The following is a 27,718-nucleotide window of genomic DNA, read 5'->3' as shown; positions in this document are numbered from 1 at the left end:
TCTTACCAAAATCAATCGTTTAGAAAGAAAAATCAATTTATTGAGATTTGAACAAATAGAATTAAGAAAATGGATTCGTAATCATTCACAAAGTAATAAGAATAGTAATAATCATTCTCATCGACACAATCATCGTTCCACAAATCAATGGCGAAAATATTCGAAAAGACAGAAAAAAATTTTGGCAATTTAAACAAAAATCATTGATCATAAATCGATTCGTATTCATCGCAGCACAGTGACGATCGCTCACAGATGGCAGCACGTTGTTTGATTATTTTTTTTGTATTAAATTAAATTGAATTTGAAAATTTTTTATTTTGAAATTGAATCTTTTATCAAAATAAAAACAGAAGATCTCCATGTTTCTATTAATATAGGTATTTTAATTCGAAACATTGTTATGATTATCAAAAAGAAAAAAATAGATCAGACTCTTTCAGATCAGGAAGAAAATGGCAAAGAAGAAACTCTTTTTTCCCGTTGATTTTGTCCATTGTTATTATTGTTAATGTAAACGAGATCAACCTGTCCAAAAAGAAGGTGTAGGTTTGGCTTCCAATGAAACGATTGTAATCAGTTTTTTATTTTCGCTCTATAATGGTTTTTTTTCTTCAAGTTGTATGTTACACATTTATTTTTCATTATTAAACAAAAATCAGGGCGTAGGTTAGGGTTACATTATTGCTTAATTCCTATGTATGCTGTAATGCCACGGCTGACCAATCCTCGATAAATTTTTTTCAAAACAATTGTAGTTTGCTTGAATTTCTAAAAAATTTCTAAAACAAAGAAAAAAATCTTGGATGAATTTCATTCATCATTATGATGATGATGACCATAATGATGGATAATATGATTACCAAATATTTTGTTCAAGAAAAAATGCCTGTTCGGTGAACCAGAAAAAAAATCCTGTGAATCCGAAAGCCATAGATATGATGTCATTAATATGTTGATATTAATTAATTGAAAATAAATGAAATTTAACTGAAAAAATTGGTTCACGAATGGGCTCAAAAACAAAAACGGTGAAATTCTAAAACATTAAGATAATGCAGGAGTTATTGGATGAATCATTTCATTCAAAAAATACTCGAAAATTCTGAAAAACTTTTTGTTGATGTTGTCGTTGTTGAAAATGAATGATAAAGTTGAATAAAAGGAAAACAATTTTGTTCGTGCTCATGTTCAGGATGGTTGAATTTTATGATTTTATTTTCATACATAGTAAATTCGTGTTTGAATGAAACTTTGAAGATCAATTTCATTCATATTTGCAAGCAATATAAAGAAAGAGAGATGAAATTTTTAGTGATCAGATCATCACGAGAATGTCATTTTCAATCGTTTGTCTTTCTGTCATGTGATTTGTTTTGTGTTGTAAAATGTTCGAATGTTTGTTGCTTTGTGCAAAAAAAAACATTTCATTCTGATGAATTTTGATGAATCAAAAAAAAATTCAACAATCAATTCAAAACCGGATATAATGGGTAACAAAAACATCATCGTTTAAAATTTTCTTTTTTTCCTATTAATCAATTATTTTGATGATTTTTTCGTGATTATTCCCCCAGTTACTGTTCTTGTTTATGATGGAAACCAGAATTGATAAATTTGCAAGAAAAAAATTCTTAAAATGAAAATAATTAATCTAATTTCATCGAAACAAAAAAAAACAAGTTGTTGAAGAAATAACAAGTAATGTCCACTCATATCATTTTGAGCTAATACAACAGCAAAAAAAAGAAGCATTCAGACGTTATATGGAATATTTTCAAATTCAATTTGACAACAGTTAATTTAAAGCAAGGTCGCACCTAAATGACAAACGTGTCTTTTGTAAACAAACAAAATAATAATGATAAATAGTGACATGTAAGAAGGAAAAAAACGATAATGAAATAAAAAAAAAGTGAAACACACACACACACTTTTAGAGGGTTGAATTTCATTTATCGTAAACTATCTGAATATATTTTTTCCATTCATTCATCTTACCCCATAAATATAAATCAAATCAACATTTGAGTATAGTGATGATACAAAAATAAAAACAAAAAGTCAATGTCCCATCATTCGTCGTTGATTTGATCATCCAGTTTATTTGCAACGGCTAAACATTTTGGTTGGTGTAAGATAAAAATAAGAATGAAAAAAATTTAAATTTAAAATAAATTCGCTTGACCAAACAAATACAAAAGAAAGATTCTTCTTTCAATTGAATAGAATAAGAAAACAAAAGAAAAAAAATTTCATAATTTGATTTATATAAGAATTAATCTAATTTTTATAGATATTTAAAACGTTGACAACAACAATAATGATAAGTATATTTTAAAAAAAACTACACCAAATCTCAAATTTGAATTTGAATCTGAATTTTTAATTATAGTATGAATAGAATGGAAAAATTTTGGCACAAAAAAAGAGATAGAAAAAGCTTTAGTGAAATGGATAGCAAAATTTTCGTTGCTGTTTATTAATTGCCTGTTTAACAGCATACAATTAATTCCATTTACCATTCAATGACAAACCTTGCCTTTTTTTCTTCCACAAACATTTCTATCACTTTTTTTTACTTAATTCAACAAATATTTTATATATAAATCTAGAATTCTGGACAAAATGAAATATATTTATTATGTATAAATGAAGTGCCAATCCCAAAAATCGTGTCATTTAATTTGGTCCGGTTTTCTTGTATTTAAAGAAATAAAAACAAAATTTTGCATCAGTCATAAATCATTCCATTTGTTTCTATCCTTTTTGTTTTTGTTTTTGTTGTAGTTGTTATTTGGCTTGTGTTTCCTTATTTTCGTTACCATTTTAGTCCACAAAAAAAACAATAATGACCGAAAAATACAACCATATGTTTGTTTGTTTTCAATTAAAAGGTATAATTAACCAAATTAACAAACAAATTTCCATAAATATTTCAATAATAATCTAGAAGATATTATTGATGTTGAAATTATGTTCAATATATTTTGTCATATGACAATCTTCAAAATTCATCATTAGATTGGCGGGTGTATGTCTCTCAATGCATTTGGGTTTTTAATATTTCTCAGTACATTAATCAATTCGTTTGTAATAAATGATTACGAACTAAAACACCGAAAACATTTCATTTCGAAAAATGTTAAAATAGATATATTGGATTTTAGATTGATAAACATGAACGATAAATACATGTATTTTGGCCATAAAGCAAATTAGATCGTTGTTTATCATCATCATCAAACATCAAGGCTATACATTTGTACCTGTGTACCTATTTTAAAGTGAAATTTTTTTTCGTTTTTTTTCATTTGCATTTTTTGAAAATTAAAATTCATTAAAATTTCTTATTAAATCATGTTTTTTTCTTTTTTTCGGCTGTGAAATGGACATCTTGTCGATGTGTTGTATTTCATGTTTATATATGATGCGTTTGATCATTTTCGGCTTTTTGCTCCAATTTTAGATTGTCAAATCTTTCCAGTCTTGTATCTTATACCATGAAGAAATTCTATCAATATTTATCAGGTGAATGTAAAATTTTTTCGCAAATTTATCAAATTCAGACAAGAGCAAAGACAAAAATTCCGGTTAAGTTTTAATCGATGTAGATAAATTTTAGATCAAAATCGATTATAGTAAACGAGTTGGTCTGCATCAATTCTTTGGCTCATCAAACCTTGTGAAATCAAATTTTGCCAAATTAATAAGCAAAGACAACCACTCAGAATATTGAAAAAACGCTGCTGAAATTTCCGAACCAAACGACTAATGATGAATAAAAAAGTTGATTCAACCACGAAAAATGAGTGTATTTGATTTTCCATTTAATCTTCATCATCGAATCGAAGGTTGACAGATTCACAAGAATAACACACACAAAACCACACACAGTTTAACTACTCAGGTATGTGTTTTTATTCTGCAAAAAAAAAGATAACGTCAAAACCATAATTATGCAATTTGAACAAAATAAAATAACGATAATGAAAGCTTGTTTGATAAATCTGTTTTCAATGAGTATACAGTAATATGTGGATAATAATCGGTCTTTTTTTGCCGATTTCATCAATTTATCATCATATAATAGAAAGAAAAACCGGAAATCTGAGACAAATAATATCAATCTAAGAAATGAGAAACGAAAAAAAATATTTATTTGAAAAAAATTGACAGTGGTTAAATATTTCTACCCAATCAATCATGTAGGGTATATTTTGACTCATATCATATGGCAAATTTTGTTTTTGCTGCTGCATGTTGTCGCGTTGGAAAAATGTGATTGCATCTCCTCTCTTTTACACATTTCGGATAACCATAATAATAATCTTTCGACGATAAAATATACAACATATTTTTTCCATCATTGAATTAATCCAGAATAATTTTCTGCATTCAAAAAAAAGGTGAATGTTAATTATGAATTATTTTTTTCGATTTACCCTTGTCTTATCTTGTTTACATATGTATATTCCAACACATATCCACTTGTTGCATTCATAATATGTATTTCTTGTATGTTTGTGTTACCTATTTCTACTTTTTTCCCAATGCCTTTCATTGATTTGTGCGTTTGTTTGTCGGCAATATTGTGAATAGGGTTTTTTTTCTTTCTCTTTGCCATTCTTAACATGGATTTAACAGTTTGCAATAGCATTTATTGATGATGATTATGTTGGCTAAATTCAATACGATTAAAATTGACAACAACAGCTATATAGCATTCATCCGATATATCATTCAACAGGTTAAAAAAACATATCGAATCTTGTTGTTATATTCGTGTATTCAATTACATGTCAGAATTAGATTCAAGGTAAACTTGTATCATGCTGATTATCATCAATAATAATAATCATTGAGAATCGATAGAGTTTGTTTGTTGTTGTTTTTTTCCGAAATACTTTGACCGTTTTTTCTCAATCGAAATGCTTCGTATCAATGTTTTTTTTTGTGTGTGAATGATTTCATCTTTATTCCATTTGATTTGTTTTCATTATATAGTTTTTTTTGCTCAATAATGAATTTGAATTGGAAATCTTGGAGAAAACATTTTCTTTTTCTTTTTCATCTTTACTGAATTATGAATATTTTGATTTCATGCATATGATTTTTAGTTGATCATCACCATCATCTTTACCTGGTTTCAGTCGATTTTTGTTCGGATTATTATTTGCTATTATCATTTGAATATAATCGACTTAACCGACCAGTATATTTATATTTTCATAGTGTAGAATACCGACTTAATCTTGAATATATAGTTTTTTTGAATGTCATTGATATAAATGATATGGATGAAATGTGTGCGAAAAAAATGACAAAATCTCTATATCATTACCCATTGTCATCATCATCAGAGATAATTTAGGAAAAACAAACCACAACCAAAGCCGACAACTAACAATAATTTTTAAAATAGAGGTGTTTTGTATAATTTTTCATATCATAATCATCATTACAATGGAATTTGTTATTGAAATCAAATGCGGTACATCTTTTACACAGACCAGATACTCAGAAAGACGCCATGCAAGAATTTTTGAAATTATTTTTATTTTTAAACAATGATCATCATATGAAGAATGAATAATGTTTGACATAAAAACGATAGAAAGAGAAAGAGAGAGATGGGGGGAAAGAGAAAATTTACATTAAATATTCACATTGAAAACTAGAGAAAAAAAATGTCAGATAAATGATGATGAATGGGATTTCCGGAACTTTTGCACCGGTACATTGAAAAAAAATTTCTTCATCTTTGTATTTTCCTTTATTTTAAAATTTTTGTTTTCAATGTTATTACGATTGGCTTTATCTTTCGTTTTTTTTTATTCTTTCTATTCATAGAATGTTTTTATTTCAATCTTTTTTTTGATCAGAAAAAAATTAATTTTTGGCTTTTACCCAAACAAACAAACAAACAAAAATGAAATGGCAATGAAAAGAGGAGAAAAAATTAATTTAAATTTTGATTTGATCATCATCATAATAATAATCATCCTGGATTGAATTACCTGTTTATGTTTTCTATGTATTTCGGTGTTTTTTGTGTGTATATAAATAAACGGTTGTCAAAATCAATCATCATTCAATTATATATTGAATTGACTTTTACATTTTATTGACAAAAAAAACGAAAAACGATAAAGAAATAAATTCCAAACAATTACTCTGATCGAATCGATTTCGATTGATTTCTAATTGAAATTTTTTTTACATTCAATTCTTATGCAGTATTTTCTGCAGAAAAAAACCACATATTTATAATATTGTTCAAAGCTTGTTATATGATGATGATAATAATGATGGCGATAGAAATCGTTTGAAAAAAGAGAAGTAAAAAAATTAATTTAATCAAAAAATGTTTGCCATGAAAAAAAAATTCCAATGTATGACATTGGAATAAAAGTCGGTAATGTTGTTGTTTTTTTTTCTCCATCAAAAAAGAAGACAGTGATGAAAAAAAAATCCGATGAGAGAATTTTCTTTCCAGAAAAAAAACTACTCTTTGGTTCAGTTATTCCATTTTTTCTTCTAATTTTGTTATATAACCATATACACTCTGTTATTGATCATCATCATCATGATGACCTAAAAGAACTATATAGATATGTACCATACTTATTTTGTTTTAATTTCTTAATGTATTAAATGAATGATGATGATGATGGTGGTGGTGGTGGTGGTGGTGGTTGAATTAAATTAAATTACAAATGATCACGAGCACGATCAAATTTATTTTTTCGTTTCTATTTCATTCATCTTTATGTTGTGGTTTATATTCCGGCAACAATTACTATCATCATCATCATTATTATGATTATGATTATGATTATGAATCATGTTAAACCTATCATTAAAAGAAAAAAAACACTTGTAATTATTGTCTAGGATTCGATAGATATATAAAAATATGATGCAAGTAATAATAGAAAAAAAAGCCTGAATTAAATTGACTATATTCACTTAGTAATGTGTGTGTGTGTGTAATAATTAATAATTTTGTTGGATTTAGATTTTTTCCCGCAATCTAATGATCAAAAAAAAATTGGTCCATGTGATATTTTTTCTACATTATAAGTTAATTTACTATAAGATTTTATATGAGAATTTTGTTGTTTCAGTTTTTTTTCGCCATTGAAGGTACATCCATTGAAATTCAAATGAAGGTAAAATGTTTGAATACGTAAATGAATGAATGATGATGATGAAAAATAGGACCCAATAATATAAATGTTTTATCCTTTTTCCAATCAAACTTGTCACATCTTTTTGTTATTGTGGATGAAATAAAAAAGTAAAAAATATGAACATTTCAATGAATGATGAATATATCAAACATATCGAATTTCATTATAGAACTGACAATTAATGATGACAAGAATTCTTTTCATTTATGAATAAGGAAAAAATCTCAAAGATTTATATTCATTCAAAAAAATATGTTTATCATTCAATGATTTTTTTTGTCATTATCTGTCATCATTGAATAATGTTATACAAAACAACAATTTCTATCCATAATGATTTATGTTCCGATCGAACATATCTAATCGAACAATAATGGACATATTTTGTTTTTCGCTACTGCTGTCCATTTTGGAGAATTTTCTAGTTTTGTTGTTTTTTTTTTTTTTTGAAATTAACGTCTTTATCATATTTACGCATTGTGATTGCTATTTTATCAATGATGATGATTCAAGGATGATGTTCTTTTTTCTAGTATCTCACGAGTTTCAAAATATTTTCCGAAGTTTTTTTCCGCTTCATTTACGATATTATATATGTATTGCATCGCAATAAAAATGACTGAATAAATTGATCATTTGTACTTCATTGCATCAAGGTTTTTACCGAAAACAAAAAAAAACAGAAAAAATTAGCATCCATTTCTATCAAAAAAAAATATGAATTCGGGGACAAATCAACCACAACCAACAATCAACAACAACTACAAGAAGAGAAATGGACAATTGTACGAGAATAAAAAAAAACAGATTTGGATGGACATGTGAAAAAATGTTGTTTTTTTCTGTCTTAAAAAACCATTTTTCAATATGTCAGAATCGTAACTTTTTTCGAAAGAAAAAAATATAAAATTGTTATCATTACGAATCTGAATCGAAATGAAACAGAAAAAAACAAAACAATGTTACCTTTCAACCAACAGAATGAAAAAAATGTATTAATAATTCATTCATTTTGGATTCAATTTTATTTAATTTTTATAGGATGCTTTTTATTCTAAAACAAAACAAAATATGTGAAACATCTTTATTTCGGAAAAAGAATTTCACAACATTAAAGAAAAAAAGTAGACAATTTGTATCAAAATGCATAGATGACTATTATTTGTGTGTGCGTGTATTATTATTATTATTCCCATTTTAAGCATCAAATTCATTTTAATTTCATCATTTTTTCTGTTTTGTTTCAACTCATTATTCTTATCGAAAATTTAGTGTGTGAAAATTTTGTCATTTTAATTTTGCAAAAAAAAACATTTTTTCACGAATAAAATTGAATGTGAATGAATTTTATGTAAAATATGTGATAATCATAATGATTTAATCAAATTGTCATTTTGATTCGTTCTTTCGGGTTGATTAGATTAACAAATGTAGTATTTTTTTTGGTTGTGAAAATGTGGTCAAATTTTCATTTGTAGATAATGATATGCTTGATTTGAATTCAATTCAAGAATTAGGATTCGTCTTTTCCATTTTTTTTGTTTGACATTTTCAAATGCAAGTGAAAATTTTTGTTTCCATCATTTTTGTTAAACGGTTTTTCCCCTTGTTCTGAAAAAAACTGGCTGAATGTGTGAATCCAACGCTGATTTATCTATGATGATGATGATGATGATGATGATAACATACTACTAGGTAGATGTGTAACAATTTTTTATTTTCAAACCAGAATAGAAATGTTTTTTTTTCACGAATACAAATGATCGTTATCTGTCAAACGAGAAAAAAAATCAAAATTTTAAAATAAATTCACAATAAAGAGATCAGTTACATTATATATTAATGAACAATGTTCAGATCAGATTTAAGATAACACGTACGAATGTATGAGTTATCTAATTATATAGTTATCATTTGTTAAACGGTTAGATATCGAAAAATATACAGAATGACAACAACATAAAAAAACCAGATGCATTTCAATTTCGAAACAAAAACCGTTGAACAACGTTGATCTAATTTTTTCAACAAAAAAAATTGGAGCTAAAAAACAATTCAAATTGAACTTGATTTTTTGTTCCACCTGCATTCAACATTGAAAATTATATTCGTTTATAATTTAATCATAATTAATTCAAACAATAACAGGGTATCAATGATGATGATCATTTGCAAAACATCGATAGCATTCAATCATCATCCTCGTGATTGTAATAATAATTAATTAGTTGTTTGCCAAAAAATGACCGTTGAAATGATTTAGCAGGTCTGCACAAAAAATAAAAACAAACGTCACAAATTTTTTGTTTCAAAATAAATCTGATCGCCAAAAAAAACGACAGTTGAAAGTCAATGAAAATGCGACGCGCATTTTTTTAATCTTGATCAATTCTGATCCAAAAATTGATCGTCTCGATTTTTTCGTTAACTAATTTTTTTATTCTCTTCATTCTTCCGATTTTAATTAAATTCCATTGATGATGATGAATTTTTTTTTGCTTAATTTACAAATTCATTATTTTCCATCCTACATCATCAAGTAGAAAAAAAACTTCATTGTTTTTCCCATTTTTTTATTATTATTTGATATTGTGATATTATGCACAAACACACATTATCATGGTATGGTGGTAGATGAAGGTGGTAGTGAAAAATCAATATGATATCGTTTACAAATAATAATTGTTTATACCTTTGTTATGTTAAAGTTATTATTATTATTATTATTTTTTAAATGTTTAACATTTTTCACATCTCTTATACCAATGTCATGAAAATATTGATCGTGTATGTGTGTATAATATATGTGTAGTGTATCGATGATCATTATGTATGATAATCCAATGAAGATTGGTAAAAAGAGAGAGAAAATTATTAGATACTTTTATCATCGTACATTGATGAATCCAATACTGTTTAGATGTTTATGTGTGTATGGGGATAATGGATCGAGTACAAGCAAAATATAAAAAAAAGAGGATCGAATCGAGTCACGATTTTTCTTTTCTATGGCTCTGTTTCACTATATTTCGTTGGCAACAAATTTGTTTTCTTTGATTTTGTTTTGTTTTCAACAACAACAACAAAAAAGAGATGAACGTAAAAAAGATTGTACATCTTTGCCCAAACGAATAAAAAAAGCTGTAATGTTTGTGGTTTTGCTGTTGTTGTTGTTGTTGTCTGCTGACCGGGATATTATTGTCGATATTGATATTTTTGTTTAATTTTTTAAAAATATAATAAAAGTGTCTTCTCTGGAAATTTCTTGTTTGTTTTCAATTTTTCATTAAATTGGAATTTTTTATTTTATTCGATTCTGAATTCTTTTGAAGACAAAGTAAAAAAAACATTCATGAAACGAATCAATGACAATTAATTAATCTCAGAAAATTTTAAAATTTTCATTTTGAATGATGATGGATATGAAATAAAAGATGGAAGAGAAATATTTATATATCGGAAAAAAATTCCAATGAAATTTAAAGAGTTGTTTTCCTTCTTCTTAAAAAAAATATTTAAAACGAACATATAAATATTATTGGAACAACAGCAACAAAAAATAAATGACTAATGAATTCAAATCTAGATATAATGTGGTTTTTATTCAATCATCTTCTTTCGTATCATAGTCGATCTAAACACATCGTACACACTTATTTTTATTTCACAACGAATGAAAAAGAAAACACGATAACATGAATGATTATCATCCAAAAATCGAAAATAACGATGAAAAGATTCTTGTGATATAAATATAAACGAAACAAAAAAAATTAATCGAGCAAACAGAAACTTTCAAACATTACCATAATAATAATCTTGATTTTTTTTCTTCTATTTATTCACTCTAAGATTTAACCATCGTCAATATATCAGTAGGTCTTTTGTATAATAATCAACATCTAGAATCTGTATGAAAAAAATTTCCTTTCTCTCACCAACCCATAGATCACGGTATTATCTATACATACACACCTGTTGCTAATTCTTTTTTTTCTTTCCTTCCATACTAATTCTATTTTTTTGTTTATTTTTTTATTTTTTGATTTTTATTAGGAAAAATATAGTGATCCAATAATGAACAAATTTCGTCGTTCTATCAAAAGAAAATCATCATCTTCATCATCATCATTATCGATTGATCGATTAGTTCATGATGAAACGGTAAATATTGATGATACGGATTCATCAAGTGATGATTATGATCAAATAGCCGATCATTCTGTTGCTGTTGATATGACACAAAATACATCAGCCATTCATATAAATAATTGTATCAAACAAATTGAACAGAAAAAGAAATATGACCCTAAATTTAATAATTTAGTGGAATGTTTGAAACGGATACGTCTTTCAAATATTCGTTTTATACAGAGAGAAACATTGACAAATTCAATGGGAACAACAATGAAATTGAAAATAATCAAGGAATTTATCAAAGAATACGAGCAAATTTTTATCGAGACTGAAGTCATTTGGCCATCATCGAATGATTATCGTATACGATATGAAGAACAACCAATTGATGAAGGAAAGAATATAATTTTAAATAATGGCGAAAAAGTATTACTTGTTTATGCTCAACAATTACCATATCCGGAATCAATGTTTAAATCCGGTGCATTAATTGAACTTTATCCAGAATGGTTTGTACATCGATTTAATGAACAAAAATCCATATCATCATCATCATCATCAGAGATTAAATATTTTATTTTATCTGCTTTTAATGTGTTGATGGTATGATGATTAAAATCAACAATTCATCAACATCATACTGATGAAATCAATCAATGTGTATGTGAAAAATTTCATCTATTGTAACTGATTGTAAAAAAAATTCTGTAATAAAAAAAATTGATATTGATCTTTCATATAATAAAATCTTTTTTATATTTATTCGTGAAATCTATCCAAAATCATTGATCATTTCGATGTTGAATAAACATCACGATCTTCATTCATATATACAACATATTATAAATGATGAAAAAAATGAAATTAACAAAAAAAAAACAAAACAAACAGAAGATAAAAACAAGATCAAACTGAACAAAGCGAAAGAGCAAGATAGAGCGATAGAGATAGTCAGATGATGACCATAGATAGCTGATATGGATCTTACTTGGTATTCAAGTGAATGTTTTGCTAATTAATTTTCATCGAAACTTGTCATCAGAAGTATCAATATCTATCAAAGATTTTAAGATTTTCTTTAAATTTGATCTATGTTAAGATTTAAATCTTGACTTTTAAACAAATTCACAAATCTAAAGGAATGATAAGTGAAGCTAGTGTTAACTGATCGTTTTTTCATTTATCTTATTAATTTATCATTTGGTAAATGAGGTTTTTTTTCCGAATTTAACTCGTTTATTTTCTTAACTAAACAAGAAACAGTTTTTCTATGATGCATGTATTTGTGAGAAATTAATTGAGCAAATTTCGTATAAGAATTAGAGCCCATTTCGACGAATTCACATTCAGTATTTTCTTTGGAATATTGTATTGTCATGTAATTTAGAATCAATCCATCAATCAATCGATTAGTGAATGAATAACGATCAGAAGGAAAGACAAAGCAACATATTGGTCTTTCTTTCGGACGATTAGTACCCAGGTAATCATCGTGTATTTAGCTAATGTTTACAATTAAAATGATAACAATAAAAATATAATAAACATAGGAAAAAACAACGCTAATTACTTCTATGTGGATAATTGATTTTTATCATAATCGATTTGTACATCCGCTATTCATAAAATATTCATCTTTAGATCATGAACACTTCGACAAAAATATCATTTATGAATACGGCACAATAATGAATAGATTGGTGAATAGCTAAAAATTTGTAATTTTTTTCCTAATCAGAATAGAATCTTTTGTTTACAATATATAATAAATGATCGATGATGATGAAAAATGATGATGATCATGTTGTTTGTTTATATTTTATGCATGTGTAATAATGCAATCAATAGCTAAATACAGATAAACAAATAGAAAAACAAAAACCATCATAAGACAGAAGAAGGCAATAGATCAATCGATTAACATAATCGATATATCACAGAAATCAAATATGTAAAATATGCTCATTTTAATAATAATCACAATATTCATTAATGAATGATAAGAGAGAAAGAAACATTAATAAAAAAATCCATATCTAATAATAAATTTGATTGGTTTGGTTGTTTTATATTATTCATTTTTCGACATTTATTCATAATAATTTGAATTTATTATTTATATTAAATTCCTGACAGATGGATACACAAATTTAAATATAGAAATCAATATTCAAGAAAAAAAACCTAAAAACAAAAACCGAATCCTTGATACATCACTTCATCATCTATTATAATATTTTCATTTATTGTTGCTATCCCTTTTTTCTCCTATCTGGAAGAGTGGAAATAAAATCATTGATATCAATTCAATGAAGTGTTACACGTTTCTTTTTTGAATTTTTTTTTAAAGAAAACCCTACCTATATTAAGATGTTAAATTATTGCTGTCAAATTCTATTTTTAAACAAAAAATTTCAATGAAAAATCATTCATCATCAACGATGGTCACACTTTCATTTGTAAATCAACTTGATTTGATTTGATTGAATTAAACCAATAAACCAATCTTTTATCATTGCGTGTGTGTGTGTTTTTTTTCATTCATCATCAGAAAAGAGGTGAAAATTAAAATATTCAAACAAATTGAACAAAGATAACAACATGAAAAAAAACTCTATGAAAAAAAGTGAAAATGAGAAGAAAAAAAAACAAATAAAGATTTTCAAGGTTTCAATTCATCTCTATCTCAACACAACACAACTATTTCAAAGATAATTCATTGATTCGGGTGTCGAGGAAAACAAACAAACAAACAAATCACAAACAAATTTTTTTTCTTGTTTCTTCATCTTTATTATGATTGATTTTCTTTATTGAATTTTTCTCAATTTTCCTCTTTCTCTTTACAGCAACAACAAAAAAATATCTATGTCTACTATGTTTGATTCTAGTAGAAAAAAAATTTACAAATTAATCTTGGTTGTCGATTGTCGATGATGTTCAAAATCATCTGGACAACAACAACAACAAAAAATGATGATGAATAGAGATGAATTGAATGGTGATTGCTAATAATAATAATGATGTCAATTTATTCGATTCAACTGATTGAAAAAAAGTATACACGTGTTCTGTTCAATATATATTCAAATGTACACGAACAATCTTCAATTTGTGGCTATTTTTTCCTTTTTTTCTTTTCAACGTAGATAGACTGATAGATAAAGAAATCGAGGAAAATAAAATTACTGAAAAATGTGGAAAAAATCAGTTGAAATTGAAAAAAAAACTAATTGAAATAGAAAATCCGATTCCAATGCCGCAATAATCATCATACAAGGAGGCAAGGCTATGATGATGATGATGATGGATGACACTATTGTATGCAATATTATTATTTTCTTTTTCAAAAGAAAATGTTTTTTGATCTGGATTAGGTTTTCAAAGATTTTCATTTTTGTTTAATTTTTCAATTTTCAATCGATTAATATGATGATATAAAAGTTACAATATAATTTCAATTTCGCATGATGGAAATTGATGATGGCACTAGCAAATTCAAAACATTTTTTCAATTCTAGATCATCGAACAAAATAATGATTATGAATCATATTGTTCGAATATTGATTACGATATATAATATATTTCTTCTTTCGATTGTGAAATTTATAATTCATTGATATTGAAGAAAACAAAAAAAAATGTTTCTATATAATCCAATAAATGGACATAGATCACTAATACACATACGAACACACACACAGTATTATAATCGAATGAACCTTGACATCGATTTCAAATCAAACTTTTTTCCCCCTTTTTCAACGAGAACAATTGTTCGTCGTATACTACACAATTGATCAAAATCAATGTATTTCGATGTACTTTCAATTTCTTGGAACTTTATAATAATTTTTCAATTTAAAATTGAAAAAAAAGAAGAATAAAAATAAAATTAGAAGAAAATCTTTTTGTTCTCGTCCATCACAAATCACTTTTCATCACACTCACACACATTCACATACCAGTTATAATCATTGTCCGAACAACAAAAAAAAAGAGAGAAAATGATCGAAAATATTCGATCATTTTAAGAAAAAGTAGAAAATGAAACAAAACATCAATTGAGAATCAAATAATGATTGAAAATTGTAGATTCTTTTCATTGATGATCACAATTCAATGATGATCATGATCATTGAACAATGATATTGGTAATGATATAATAATGAGATGAACAAAAAAAACCTATTATCTTGGAAATTATCGATTTTTTTGCTATTGAAACATTTACTATCAATGGCCAACAATATTCACTTATTTTCTAAATCATTTGTTTTTGCCCATTACATTGATTTTAATCTTTTTCTATCGAACGAAAATGAAAATCATCAAACAAAATATTAGATAAAGGGTGTAATAAACAAAACTATTTTTCAATTTTTCTCGTATCATCATTTCAACAAAAACTTTATTAATGAAGAAAATGGAAAACGAGTATAGAATCGAGAGAACGTCTTTTGGAATAAAAAAAAATTCTGACACACACGCACAAATTCGAATATTCACAAATTCATACCCTACAAGTATTTTTTTATAAATGTTAGGTGTGAAATTTTTTTCAATAGAGAATTTCAATATAATTAAAGAAAACAAAAAAGTGTGAAATTTTGATTCCAAAATGATTGATTAATAATCATTAATTAAGACTATGATAAATAGTTTTTAATGAATATTCTGAAAAAAGTTTAATTTAGAGACATTTCTATCACATTTTGTTGTTGTTGCTATTTCTTAATGCCAAATCGATTGAGAAAAATGAAATTTCATAAAAAATATGTGCAAAAGATAGATTGGTGACAAAAATAAAAATAAAAATAGTGATAATAAATAGAAAATGGACGTGTTTTTTACTGTATAAACATTTAAGTGTGACTTTTACTTTTTTTTCTTGCGATCAATATAAACAACAAGTGAACAAAAATGTGTAATAACAGGTAGATGAGAACAAAAAAAACAGCAAGAAAAAAAGAATTGATGAAATGAAATTGAACTTGTACAAACAGACAAAAAAAAAGAGTTGAATCATTTGATTACCTTGAAATGTGGATGAAAAAAAACAAAGATAAATATAGAAATTTCCATTTGACAACTCTATTATTTCATTCATTACATTTATATCCATGATCAAAAATGACCATCATCATCATCATTTATAATGGACACGCGATGATATATATTAAATGATTGACTATCTTTTTTGTTGTTGTTGTTGCTGATGTTTCTGATGATGATCAATACCGTCAACAACTAATAGAATAAAAAACCTTCAATTTGATGATGAATTATTGTAAATGGACAATATACACGTGCTTGGTCCAAAAATCAATAAATTTTCACATTGATTGAATTCAATTGAATATTATCATCATTCTTTTTTTTTGAAGAGCAAAAGAGCGAAAGAATAGAAAAATATTAAATCATTTTATTCAAGTTTTTTTATCGATTCTCATTATCATCCGTTTATTTTTGCTTTGGATTTCTATATATACAGAAGAAAAGAGAAAACCACATGTTCAATGACAAAACACTTTAGACAACAAAAAAAATGAAGATCAAAAAACAATTGTTTCTGATTTGTTACAATGAACAAATGTAGAAAGCAAATAAAACAACAACAACAATGGATTTAACATGGTAAATTTGTCATCCATTCCTTCTATTCTCTATTCACTTGTCAACAAAATAGAATTTAAAATTTTTTTTATTCCAATCAATACTTAGATACACACTGCATTCATTTCTTCAATTCGTTGATGATGGTTAACCATTCATATTAATTTCATTTTCATTTGTTTTACAGATTTTTTTAAAAAATTCAATTTTTGTTTTTATTTTCAATTTCAATTTCATTGTTGTTGTTGTTGATGTGCATGAAAAACCAAAATTACCTTGTTATTATTATCATCATTTTTCTTACGTCCGTCTGTATATGGTTTTATTTATTCATTCATAATCCAAGATCATCATCATTGTTTGGAGACAAATGGATTAAAATTCAACAATTTCAAAGTGTGCGTGTGTTTGTTTGAATTATATTCTGGGACAAAACTGTTTATGTCTAAAAACAATAGCAAAAGTTTTTTTCTTCAATGATAATAATTACACACTTTGAAATAGACATATTTTTGAATTTGATTTGTAAACCGATCACCTTGACAAAACATACGAATTGTTTTAAGAACAAAAACAAAAGAAATGTTTTTGACAAAATGACAATTGTTTATACAAGAAATAAAACAACAATAACAACAAAATATGATCTTCATTAGATCAAAATTGACAGGAAAAAACTAAAGGAAGTTGAACAATGATACGAAATTCAAGATGATAGATTCTTTGGAAAAAAAATTCATTCATATTATAAATTCAAGGAAGAATTTTCAATGAACAACAATCTGTAATGGATAGAATTTAAAAAATTTATCATTTTTTGTGTTTTAAATTTAAATCTTAAAAGATTAAACAAAAACAAACAGAGAAAAAATATCATGTCATAAATTGGTTAATACATATGATTGATGTGGAAAAAATATTAGTTGCATCAAAACGAGACGATTTGTTCATCATCATCGTCATTGAAATGATATTTGATTTTGTTGTTGAGAAAACCCAGAAACGGATACATTTTAAAAATAACTATTGTCGACATTCAAATGATGACGATCATCATCATTATTATCATCTATTTCAAATTATGATGTCGTTCAAATAAATCGATTTCATTCGATGTACATTCATCATGGAACAACAACAACAACAACAAAAGATGTGCAACACACACACACGTAATTGATACATTATCATTAGTATTGTTATATGAAATCGTCATTCGTTTTGTTTTCTCCACTAACCGATTAATATCGTTCTCGTTTCCCTCTCGACTTTGTCAATCCAAAGAAAAATGACATTGAATTTTCGAAATCAACTTCAATCATCATTATCATTTTGATGATGATTTAACAATGGAAATAACAACAACAAAGAGGAGAACAAAAGAAAATGAAAAAAAATCAAATCAACAGGAAAACAACGGAATGTTGCAACAAGAATTTTCTGTTCAAAACTTTGATATATCTGTTATGGAAAATGTTTCACTTGATTTTCATCTAATCATTCCGGATGGCTCTTGTGAATTAAAATGGATCAATTTTTCAAAATTTTCGATCAAAAAAAATCAATTAAGGTTTTTCACTTGTTCGATGATGATCCGAAACAAATATTGATGGATAACAAAAATAAAGAGTTGAAATTTATTTTCATTTTCTCTCCTGCTCCAACACTTGAAAATGTAAAAATAAAACACAATGTTTCGAAATACATCTCATCAAAATTGCATGACATCTGAAAATTTCATTTTGTTCATCATCATCAGCATATTCAAAAGAAAAAGAAATTTTGGCGAAATATTGATTAATATCATCATCATTCTAGATATTTTTTTGTTTGAAAGCGAGAGAAAAAAAACAATAATTTTTATTTATGATCATGGCATGATAACATTTTTTTTGTTGAAAACAAAAAAAAAAGAAAATTTCTCACAATAAAATGATTTTTCTTTGCTGTTAATTTTTTTAAGTGTAAAAAATTTCTCGTAAAACTTATACTTCATCGACAATTAAATTTTCAATGTGAATCAAATATACAGTGAGGGAGTGAGATAAAAATAAAGAAAAAAATAAATCGAGTAGCTCAAACAAATCAAACTATCAAAATATGAATTTTGGATTGACAAATCTCATCTAAACTTGAAATGATTAGAATAATGATAATTTATAGAACTATATGGATAATGATCATTAACCTTTTGGATCATTGATTGATCATTGAATCGAAAATTTTTCGGCAAAATCTTTTCAAAGAATGACCATCAATATGTTGAAAATTTTTTTATCATTCACATTCTTGTAGGAAAAATCATATTGTTCATCTCAATCGAAATATCATACAATCATATCCAATGCCTTTCTTGTTGTGTCTTATCGTCTTTTTAGCAGTAATTTTTGTTGTTGTTGTTGTTATAAAAAGCTAAGATTTTGATTTGAATTCAACTGATGATACTTGTTGATCATCAATATAATCATCATCGTTTAAGTCGCATAAAAATCTTTACAAACTTATCAACAACATTGTCGTCACTATTGATTATATCCTATAATCCTTAACGGTTCATCATCATCAATACAAGAGGGGGGCTAATAATGAATCCATTTGAAGTTCTATTATTATTATCCTCAAAATGTAATAAAAAAAAAGACTCGAGAAAAGTTTTTTTATTCATTTTCATTATTATTATTGTGTTCTTCAATTTTTTCAAACGATTCGAGATCATCAAGGTTATTGATCAACAAAATGATGATTATGACTACCATGAATAAGGATTAATATAATTATATTTATATTTTTCTTCATTTAAATGCGATAGAATGAATCAACAAATATAAATGTAAATGAAACAGAACAAGAACAGATTTAAATTCTAGCATTATCGATGAAAGATTAAAGCAATCATCATCATCAAGATTGTAATGAATTGATCAAAAATGAGAAAATGTATTTATTAATTTTACTGCTCAATTACAATGAATAATTTTTTAAAAGATTTTTTATCGCTAAAAAATTAGGGCAACAATTTCGGAATTTGAATCAAATTATTAGATAAAGATGAAAATAATAATTAGATGTCATATAATTTTTATAAACAATTAGATCACAATTGAAATTAATTAGTTATTAATGGATCATGTCATATTTGGTGTCTATCAACGTAAACTGTAATAAAATGGTCGGTGTTTCTATTATCTAACGGTTCAAATTTGATTTAAAATAATAAATTATTATGATAAGACAATCATTTTTTTCCTGTGATGGCTAGGGAAAAAAGCAAATCTATATAACAGTAAGAAAAAATAGAGAATTTTTCATTACTTGCTTATACATTTGTAGGATGTGTTTGTGCATTGTCTTCAACAACAATCAAAAATGTTAAAATTATATTTGGCATCAATTTTTTTCTTATTGAAGATATTAATTGTCGATAGTGTATTAGTTGTTGATTCTGTTTTCGTTGTTCTTCGACATGGTGATCGTAATCCATTATATGTTTATCCGTATGATAAATATAATAGAGAGTATTGGAAGCAGCGTGGTGGTTTAGGGAATTTGATCGAAAAAGGTGAAAATCGTATCCGTGTGGCAGCAAAAAATTATCGCCAACAATATGAAATGTTACTTAACGAAACTGATGGATCAAGCGATCAAGTTATTACTTCGACTATTGAACGTGCTAAGAAAACGGCTGATATATTCATGGAAGTAATCAACAAAAAGGCAAAATTTGAACGTAATGATAAAATGTTAAATACAGATGCTGAATGTAAAAAATCTAAAAAAATTCGAGAGAATTTATTGATACAAAATGCAACAGGATTAATGCCCAACAATACTTTCATTGATAATCTTCGCAACAAAACTGGCGAAAAATATAATGGAGATACATTAGAAAATTTACTGTTATTAATGGGTTTGGCAGATACATTAAAGATTGAACGAGATCAAATGAAATTAAATGTATCCGAATGGATCACCGATAAAGAAACAGCCAATATCCTGTCAGAGTTGGAGAAGAAAAGTTTCTCAACGATGATGAATGATCATGAAATTCAACGTTTGCGTGCTGGTTTATTATTGAAAAATATTCGTGATCAGATCGAAAAAAAATCAAGTCAACGATTCTTTCTATATTCAACGCATGATTACAATCAAATTGTATTGTTGCAAGCATTGAATCTATATGATCAACTAGACCAAAACAATAAGGTGCCACCAACATACGTCAGTGGTGTTGTGTTTGAAGTTTATCGTAATGAAAGTGGTGAACAACAAAGTAAATGGATTCGTTTTATTTATCGTCAATTCTTAGACAATGAAAATGGTACCATAACTAAAGTTGATACTCAAATGGTTCCAGAATTATGTCAAACAGAATTACAATTTCATGATGGAACAGCTATAAATACCCAAAAATTTTGCTCTTGGGAACAATTTAGCGGTGAATTAGTGAAAAATCTAATACCAGAAAATTGGGATAAAGAATGTATGAATTCGGCAGCTATTAAGCCAATGGTAACATTCATGGTATTCATCATTACTATATTGACAAGTTATTTTTCAATACATTAAATTTGAATGTTTTAAATTCTTTCTCATCAGCATTATTTTCATATTCCACACAATTTTGATGATTAATAATTATTTATCAATTTTACTGCTCATTTGAATTAGATATAGTACAATTACAAAAAATACTTTTCAAAAAACGATTTTTTACCGCTACGATTAAAATACATCAACATTTTCGTAATTCAAATTTAGATTAAGATGATAATTAGATGTCATTAAATTTTTATAAACAAAACGACCCAAATTAAAATAAGTTATTAATTAATTCATTCAATGTAAAAAGTGGAATACAATAAAAATATAGATTTATGGCATGATTAATGGGTTAATAAATATAGAAATGAAAAAATCCATGACAACTTTTGATCAATATCCATACTACCGTATGACATTTTGGATGTCTATAAACCTGAACTGTCATAAAATGATTATTGTTTCAATTATTTAATGTTTTAAATTTGATTGAAAATGATAAAATTATATGATATGACAATCATTTTTTTCGGATGTGATGGATAGGAAAAAATGGATATTTATATGTCTGTAAGAAAAAAGACTTCATTCATTTAAATTTATGCTTGTGTATTGTCTTCAACAACAATTCGAAAATGTTGAAATTATATTTGGCATCAATTTTTTTCCTATTGAAGTTATTGAACGTTAATAGTGCACTAGTTCTTGATTCTGTTTTTGTTGTTCTTCGACATGGTGATCGTAATCCATTACATATTTATCCAAATGATAAATATAATAAAGAATATTGGAATCAGCATGGCGGTTTAGGAAATATGACCAATAAAGGTGAAAATCGAATCCGAGTGGCTGCAAATAATTATCGCCAACAATATGAAATGTTACTAAACAAAAGTCATGAATTAAGCAATCAAATAATAACTTCAACAAGTGTACGTGCTATAAAAACGGCCGATATATTCATGGAAGTAATCAATGAAACGGTAAAATTTGAACGCAATGATAAAATGTTAAGCTCAAGTTCTGTATGCAAAAAAGCTAAAAAAATTCAAGATGATTTGCTGCTCCAAAAAGCAACAGAACTAATGCCCAACAAGACATTCATCGATAATCTTAGTAAAAAAACCGGTGAAAAATATACGGACGATACATTAAAAAATTTACGTTTATTAACCGATTTGGCAGATACATTAAAGATTGAACGAGATCAAATGAAATTGAACGTTTCCGATTGGATCACCGATAAAGAAACAGCCAATATTCTGTCAGAGTTGGAGAAGAAAAGTTTCGCAGCAATGACAAATGATCAGGAACTTCAACGTCTGCGTGCTGGTTTATTGTTGAAAAATATTCTTGATCAAATGGAAAACAATTCCAGTCAACGATTCTTTTTATATTCAACGCATGATTATAATCAAATTGTATTGTTACAAGCATTGAATCTATATGATCAACTAGATAACAATAGTGTACCACCAACATACGTCAGCGGTGTTGTGCTTGAAGTTTATCGTAATGAAAGTGATAAACAACAAAATAAATCGATTCGTTTTATTTATCGTCAATTCTTAGACGATGAAAATGGTACAATAATTAAAGTTGATACTCAAATGGTTCCAGAATTATGCCAAACAGAATTACAATTTCATGATGGAACAGCTATAAATACCCAAAAATTTTGCACTTGGGAACAATTTAGCAATGAATTATTGAAAAATCTAATACCAGAAAATTGGGATAAAGAATGTATGATTTCCGGGGCCATGAAACCAGTGATAACATTCATGGTATTCATCATTACCATATTGACAACTTATTTTTTAACGAATTGAATTTGAATGTTTTAAATCTTTTCTCATTAGCATTATATTCTATTATTTTCATATTTCACACAATTTTAATGATTAATAATCATGAAAATGTATTTATTCAAAATTATCATTTCAAAAGAATGAAAAAGAGCTCCATTTTGTTTGTTTCTATTGAAAAAGAATCGAGGATATAATTAAAATTAAAGAAATTTTTTTGCATTTAGCAAAAAAAAACCTTGGATAATGATGATTTCGATTGAATCGTGATGACAGATTTTGTTTATTTTCAAAATCAAAACAAAACAATGTCGGATTATATCAATGTGCTAACGTTGTTTTTGACTGAAAAAAAATCAAATGATTCATCTAAGAAACTAATCAAAATGAAGAATTAATAAGAGAAACAAAATTTCATCAATTGGACATTGAGAATAATCATCTTGAAACGTTTCATCCGACAATCTAGAGCATTTTGATGATTTTCATTCAATGAAAAAACAAGATTGATTTCATTCAATTTTAAACTAAGTATTTTTTTCAAACAAAAATTTAGTTTAAATTTTTATGTAATTGAAAAACAACGAAAAGCAAAAAAAGAAATGAGCGTAAATTTTTTGAAATGCAATTTCAAATAAAATGTTATGTGTCTGTGTGCTCATCAATAATTATTATGGCCTCAGCATCAATAAATCGTTTGGGCGATGATTAAAAAAAATCTTAATGTGTGAGAGTGCCATCATCATCATCACTACGGTACTATTGATAATGCTCTCGGACTATTAAAAACATCATTTTAAAATAAAACACAGTATTTATTCTAATTAGATTAATGTTTTAAATTTAATATGATAATGTTCAGGAAAAAAATCATCAGAAAGATGATGATGATGATGATGAAACATTGAGAAGATTTGATCAAGATAAATGGCACTTGATAATAAATGTTAATTAGGATTTTTTTTTATACTTTTCGAATGATTTTCAAACAAATTTTTTGTTTTCATCATTTTTTCAATTTTCAAAAATAGTTTCAATCTATTTAACAAATATGTAAGAAAAACCCTTCCGATGTATTTCGTTGATTGAATTAAAAATAATCTATTTTGTTCATTATACTTTCACCGTTTTTTTTTCTTTACTTCCTAATCAATAAATTGATTTTAAATTTTTCACTGTTTTTTTTGAAATTCGCTTAATTACAATTTGATTTGTTTGAGCAATGCACATTCCGATCGAATCCAATCAATTTAAATAAATCATGTAAAAAACAACAATTTTAAACCGAGAAAAAAACCTGAAAAAAAACATTAATCTTATCGGTGTGAAAACACACACACACACAAACACATTGTTTGCGGACAAAATTTTACTATCTAAATGTGACTAAATTCTTGATTTGGATGAAATTTTTTATTATAATTTATTTTTGATTTGTTTGCTTTGTTCAATTCAACTCGATCATTTCGTTCAATTAACATAGAATAAAACAAAACAAATCAGAAAAAAACACACTTGTTATTTAGATATTGACAATATAAAAAAAGCTATATATATCGTTTCTTTAAAATGACATTAATTGAAACAATAATTGATTTATTATTATTGTTTACCCGAAAAAAAAGCAAAAATTCCAATCGTAATGATCATTACCACCATAACGTAAACACCAATAATAATAATAATAAATTAAATCGCTAAAATCAAACTAGATTCGGATGACAAATTCATCGTGATGAACATGGGAAGAAATTTTTTTTCCAACAACAACGAAGGCACAGAAAAAAATGTTCAACAGGTGTGTTCAATATATATTAAAAGACCGTTTTTTTGGCGACAGAAACAAAAATTCATTAATTGGATTTAACCATTTTCAATTCATTCGTTTTAAAAAGTGGAAAAAATCGAAACAAAATGATGAACATGATGATGATGATCGTGTTCAAACAAGCAACCGATCATCAATCGTATTTTGTGCCAATTTTTAATTTTTCATTAAATTTTTTTAATGTTATTGATGTTGTTGCTTTTGGATCAAAGAAAAAGACAAAAAAATAAGAAACTAATCCTAGGATTTGATGACCTATTTCAATCAATCTAGAAATACAAATTATCATTGTTGTTATTATTTGGATAAACTAAAAGTTCTATAGATTCGTTGTAGAAACAAATGAAAAACAACAACATTCAATTCAATTATTTTAACTCTGTTACACTTTCATTTTGAAATGAAACATGAAAGAACATGATAGAAAAAAACTCGTGCGAATCGCATTTGGTATCTCAAATCCAATTTGAACAAATTGAATTATAAAATAGAAAAAATTCAATGATATGAATAAATGAAAACAGAACAAAACAAAAAACTGGAAAGTAAAAAAAAGATAAATAACTGGATAATAATCAAATAAAAAAAACATAAAATTTGAAATTGGCAAATAATAATGACATAATTGAATGAAACAAAACAAAAAAATTATCAACGACCAGGTGGACGACATAAACCTGTATAACTAACCAAATAGAGGACATACAAATAGACAAACAGACACATCTATAGTAGACACCGAGAAAGAGATATCTTCATCCATATATCCTACAATATAATGAATGTATAAAATTTTTTAATTAATTAGAGCATCTGTCGTTTATTACGTTATTTTCACGTTCTTTTTACATGTCCTTGTGTGTGTGTGTGTTGAATGATCACATAAAAGTGAATAGGAAATGATAAAAATGGGGCCATCAAATAACTATAATTTTTTTGTTGATCCATATTTACAGCAACTAAAATTGGTATGATAATCAGGTATGGTTTATTTTTTTCAAATAGACATGACATCAACCAGAATATGATTAACAAATAAATAGTGAAATTAAAACTGATAAACAATTTCTTCAATTGATCATTATTATTATTATGTACGTGTGTTTATCATCGTGTATCTCATTTGTTCAATGAATACAAGGAATTGAAAACATCTGTGTTACGTTTGTTATCGTCAAACAGACAAACAAAAAAATTTTAGTCATTTTCGGAAATCGCAATTAACACGAACATTCTGCACAAAAATTCTTTGAATCCAATGCGTAAGGTGTGGCAGTTTGTGATGAATCTAGAAAAATAAATTTTACACCCTCCTCAAGTAATGATAATAATCGTATTCCGGTTATGTTCAGCATATTTAAAAGGGTAATAAAATTCGAATGACAACAACAATTTGCAATTTGTTGCCTTTTGGGCAATAACAAAATGAAAAAAAAAATAATAAAAATAAATGAAAAGGAAATTGATTATGGAAGTATTTCAGGGCAAAAACAAAACAAACATCTTTGACATTACAAGGATGGCATCAATTTTTTCTCATTTCATTTTTTCAGATTCTCCCCAAAATTCTATCAATGATGAAAAGCGAAAAAAAAGTTTTCGTTGTTGTAGTCGTGGTCGTGGTCGTTGTAATGAATCGTCTGAATTTTTTCATGGAAAAAATAGGCATTCAATATCATATCATAATCTTTATGATTCATCAATCAATTTTATATTTCAAATTATTGTTGTTATATATCAAATTTGATGATTAAAGCACTAATCTACTAATTCCTCGTTTAATAATCCTACAAATCCTTTTTCCAAATGTAATTATTGTCTGGAAAAAAAGATGACAACAAGTAATAAGTATTGCGAGCATCATTTGATGACCAACTATTTAAAGTATAAATAGAAAAGAAAAAGAAAATGTGATGTTAATTGGCAGAAATGAAAAAAAATTAGAAAAAACACAGAAAAACACATTATCATCATTTCTACCAAATTATCAACCATTTATCAAAAGAATTAGACAAAATGAGATGAATAACTAAATAAAATGATGTGATGTTACGCACAGGATTTGGTGAATGGATTTTCTTCTTCTTCCAATTGTTTGTTTGTAAACTAATAGACATAACGATGACCAAAAAGTAAGTAAATAATAATATAAAAAGAAAATGGAAAAGGAAATTTCAATTTGTCATGATTTTCAATCGTCATTTTCAACCATTATTATTATTCACCTTGTTTTATTTGGCAAAAAATACTCAAAAAAAAATCTATTTCACACAATCCCATTTTATCAACAAAACTACAAAATTCATCCATTTGTTGATCATCATCATCATCAAATAATGTGACATTGAAACAGTGGAAAAAAACTAGAAGATGATGAAAATCGACAGGAAAGCAAAAAAATCATCATAATTATTTGTCCCTAAAGAAATCGGTAGGAGGATAAAGTATATGAGGAATATTAGTATGTTTTATATGATTTGATTGAAAATCAAAACAAAAACAAACTGCTTACTAATTAAGTACTACAAAAACATCATATCATATTAATCTGTTGTAAATTTTTTTCATTATTATTCATTTGATTTGATGATCT

The 27,718-nt window shown here is 26.3% G+C and overlaps 3 protein-coding genes across 3 annotated transcripts; all 3 read left to right on the top strand.

The window, feature by feature from the left end:
* The first annotated feature begins 11,064 nt into the window (after positions 1-11,064).
* Positions 11,065-12,029, top strand: LOC142645871 (uncharacterized). Its single transcript, XM_075823335.1, has 2 exons — positions 11,065-11,071; positions 11,253-12,029. Exon 2 carries the CDS (start codon positions 11,274-11,276, stop codon positions 11,940-11,942), a length of 669 nt encoding a protein of 222 aa, XP_075679450.1. The 5' UTR covers positions 11,065-11,071; positions 11,253-11,273; the 3' UTR covers positions 11,943-12,029.
* Positions 12,030-20,263: 8,234 nt separating this feature from the next.
* Positions 20,264-21,782, top strand: LOC113796036 (lysosomal acid phosphatase-like). Its single transcript, XM_027346281.2, has one exon. The coding sequence runs from the start codon at positions 20,317-20,319 to the stop codon at positions 21,514-21,516; it is 1,200 nt and encodes a 399-aa protein (XP_027202082.2). The 5' UTR covers positions 20,264-20,316; the 3' UTR covers positions 21,517-21,782.
* Positions 21,783-22,067: 285 nt separating this feature from the next.
* LOC113791785 (prostatic acid phosphatase-like) lies at positions 22,068-23,342 on the top strand. Its single transcript, XM_027341612.2, has one exon. The coding sequence runs from the start codon at positions 22,125-22,127 to the stop codon at positions 23,319-23,321; it is 1,197 nt and encodes a 398-aa protein (XP_027197413.2). The 5' UTR covers positions 22,068-22,124; the 3' UTR covers positions 23,322-23,342.
* The last annotated feature ends 4,376 nt before the right edge of the window (positions 23,343-27,718 follow it).

Source organism: Dermatophagoides pteronyssinus, unplaced genomic scaffold (assembly GCF_027571235.1).
Source record: "Dermatophagoides pteronyssinus isolate colony J.1.1.1.1 unplaced genomic scaffold, Derpt_VIB-CSIC_2022.12 sq0026, whole genome shotgun sequence".
NCBI classification, from domain to species: Eukaryota; Metazoa; Arthropoda; class Arachnida; order Sarcoptiformes; family Pyroglyphidae; genus Dermatophagoides; species Dermatophagoides pteronyssinus.
Note: the sequence above shows the minus strand (reverse complement) of the source record. Positions and strands in the feature narration are given on the sequence as shown.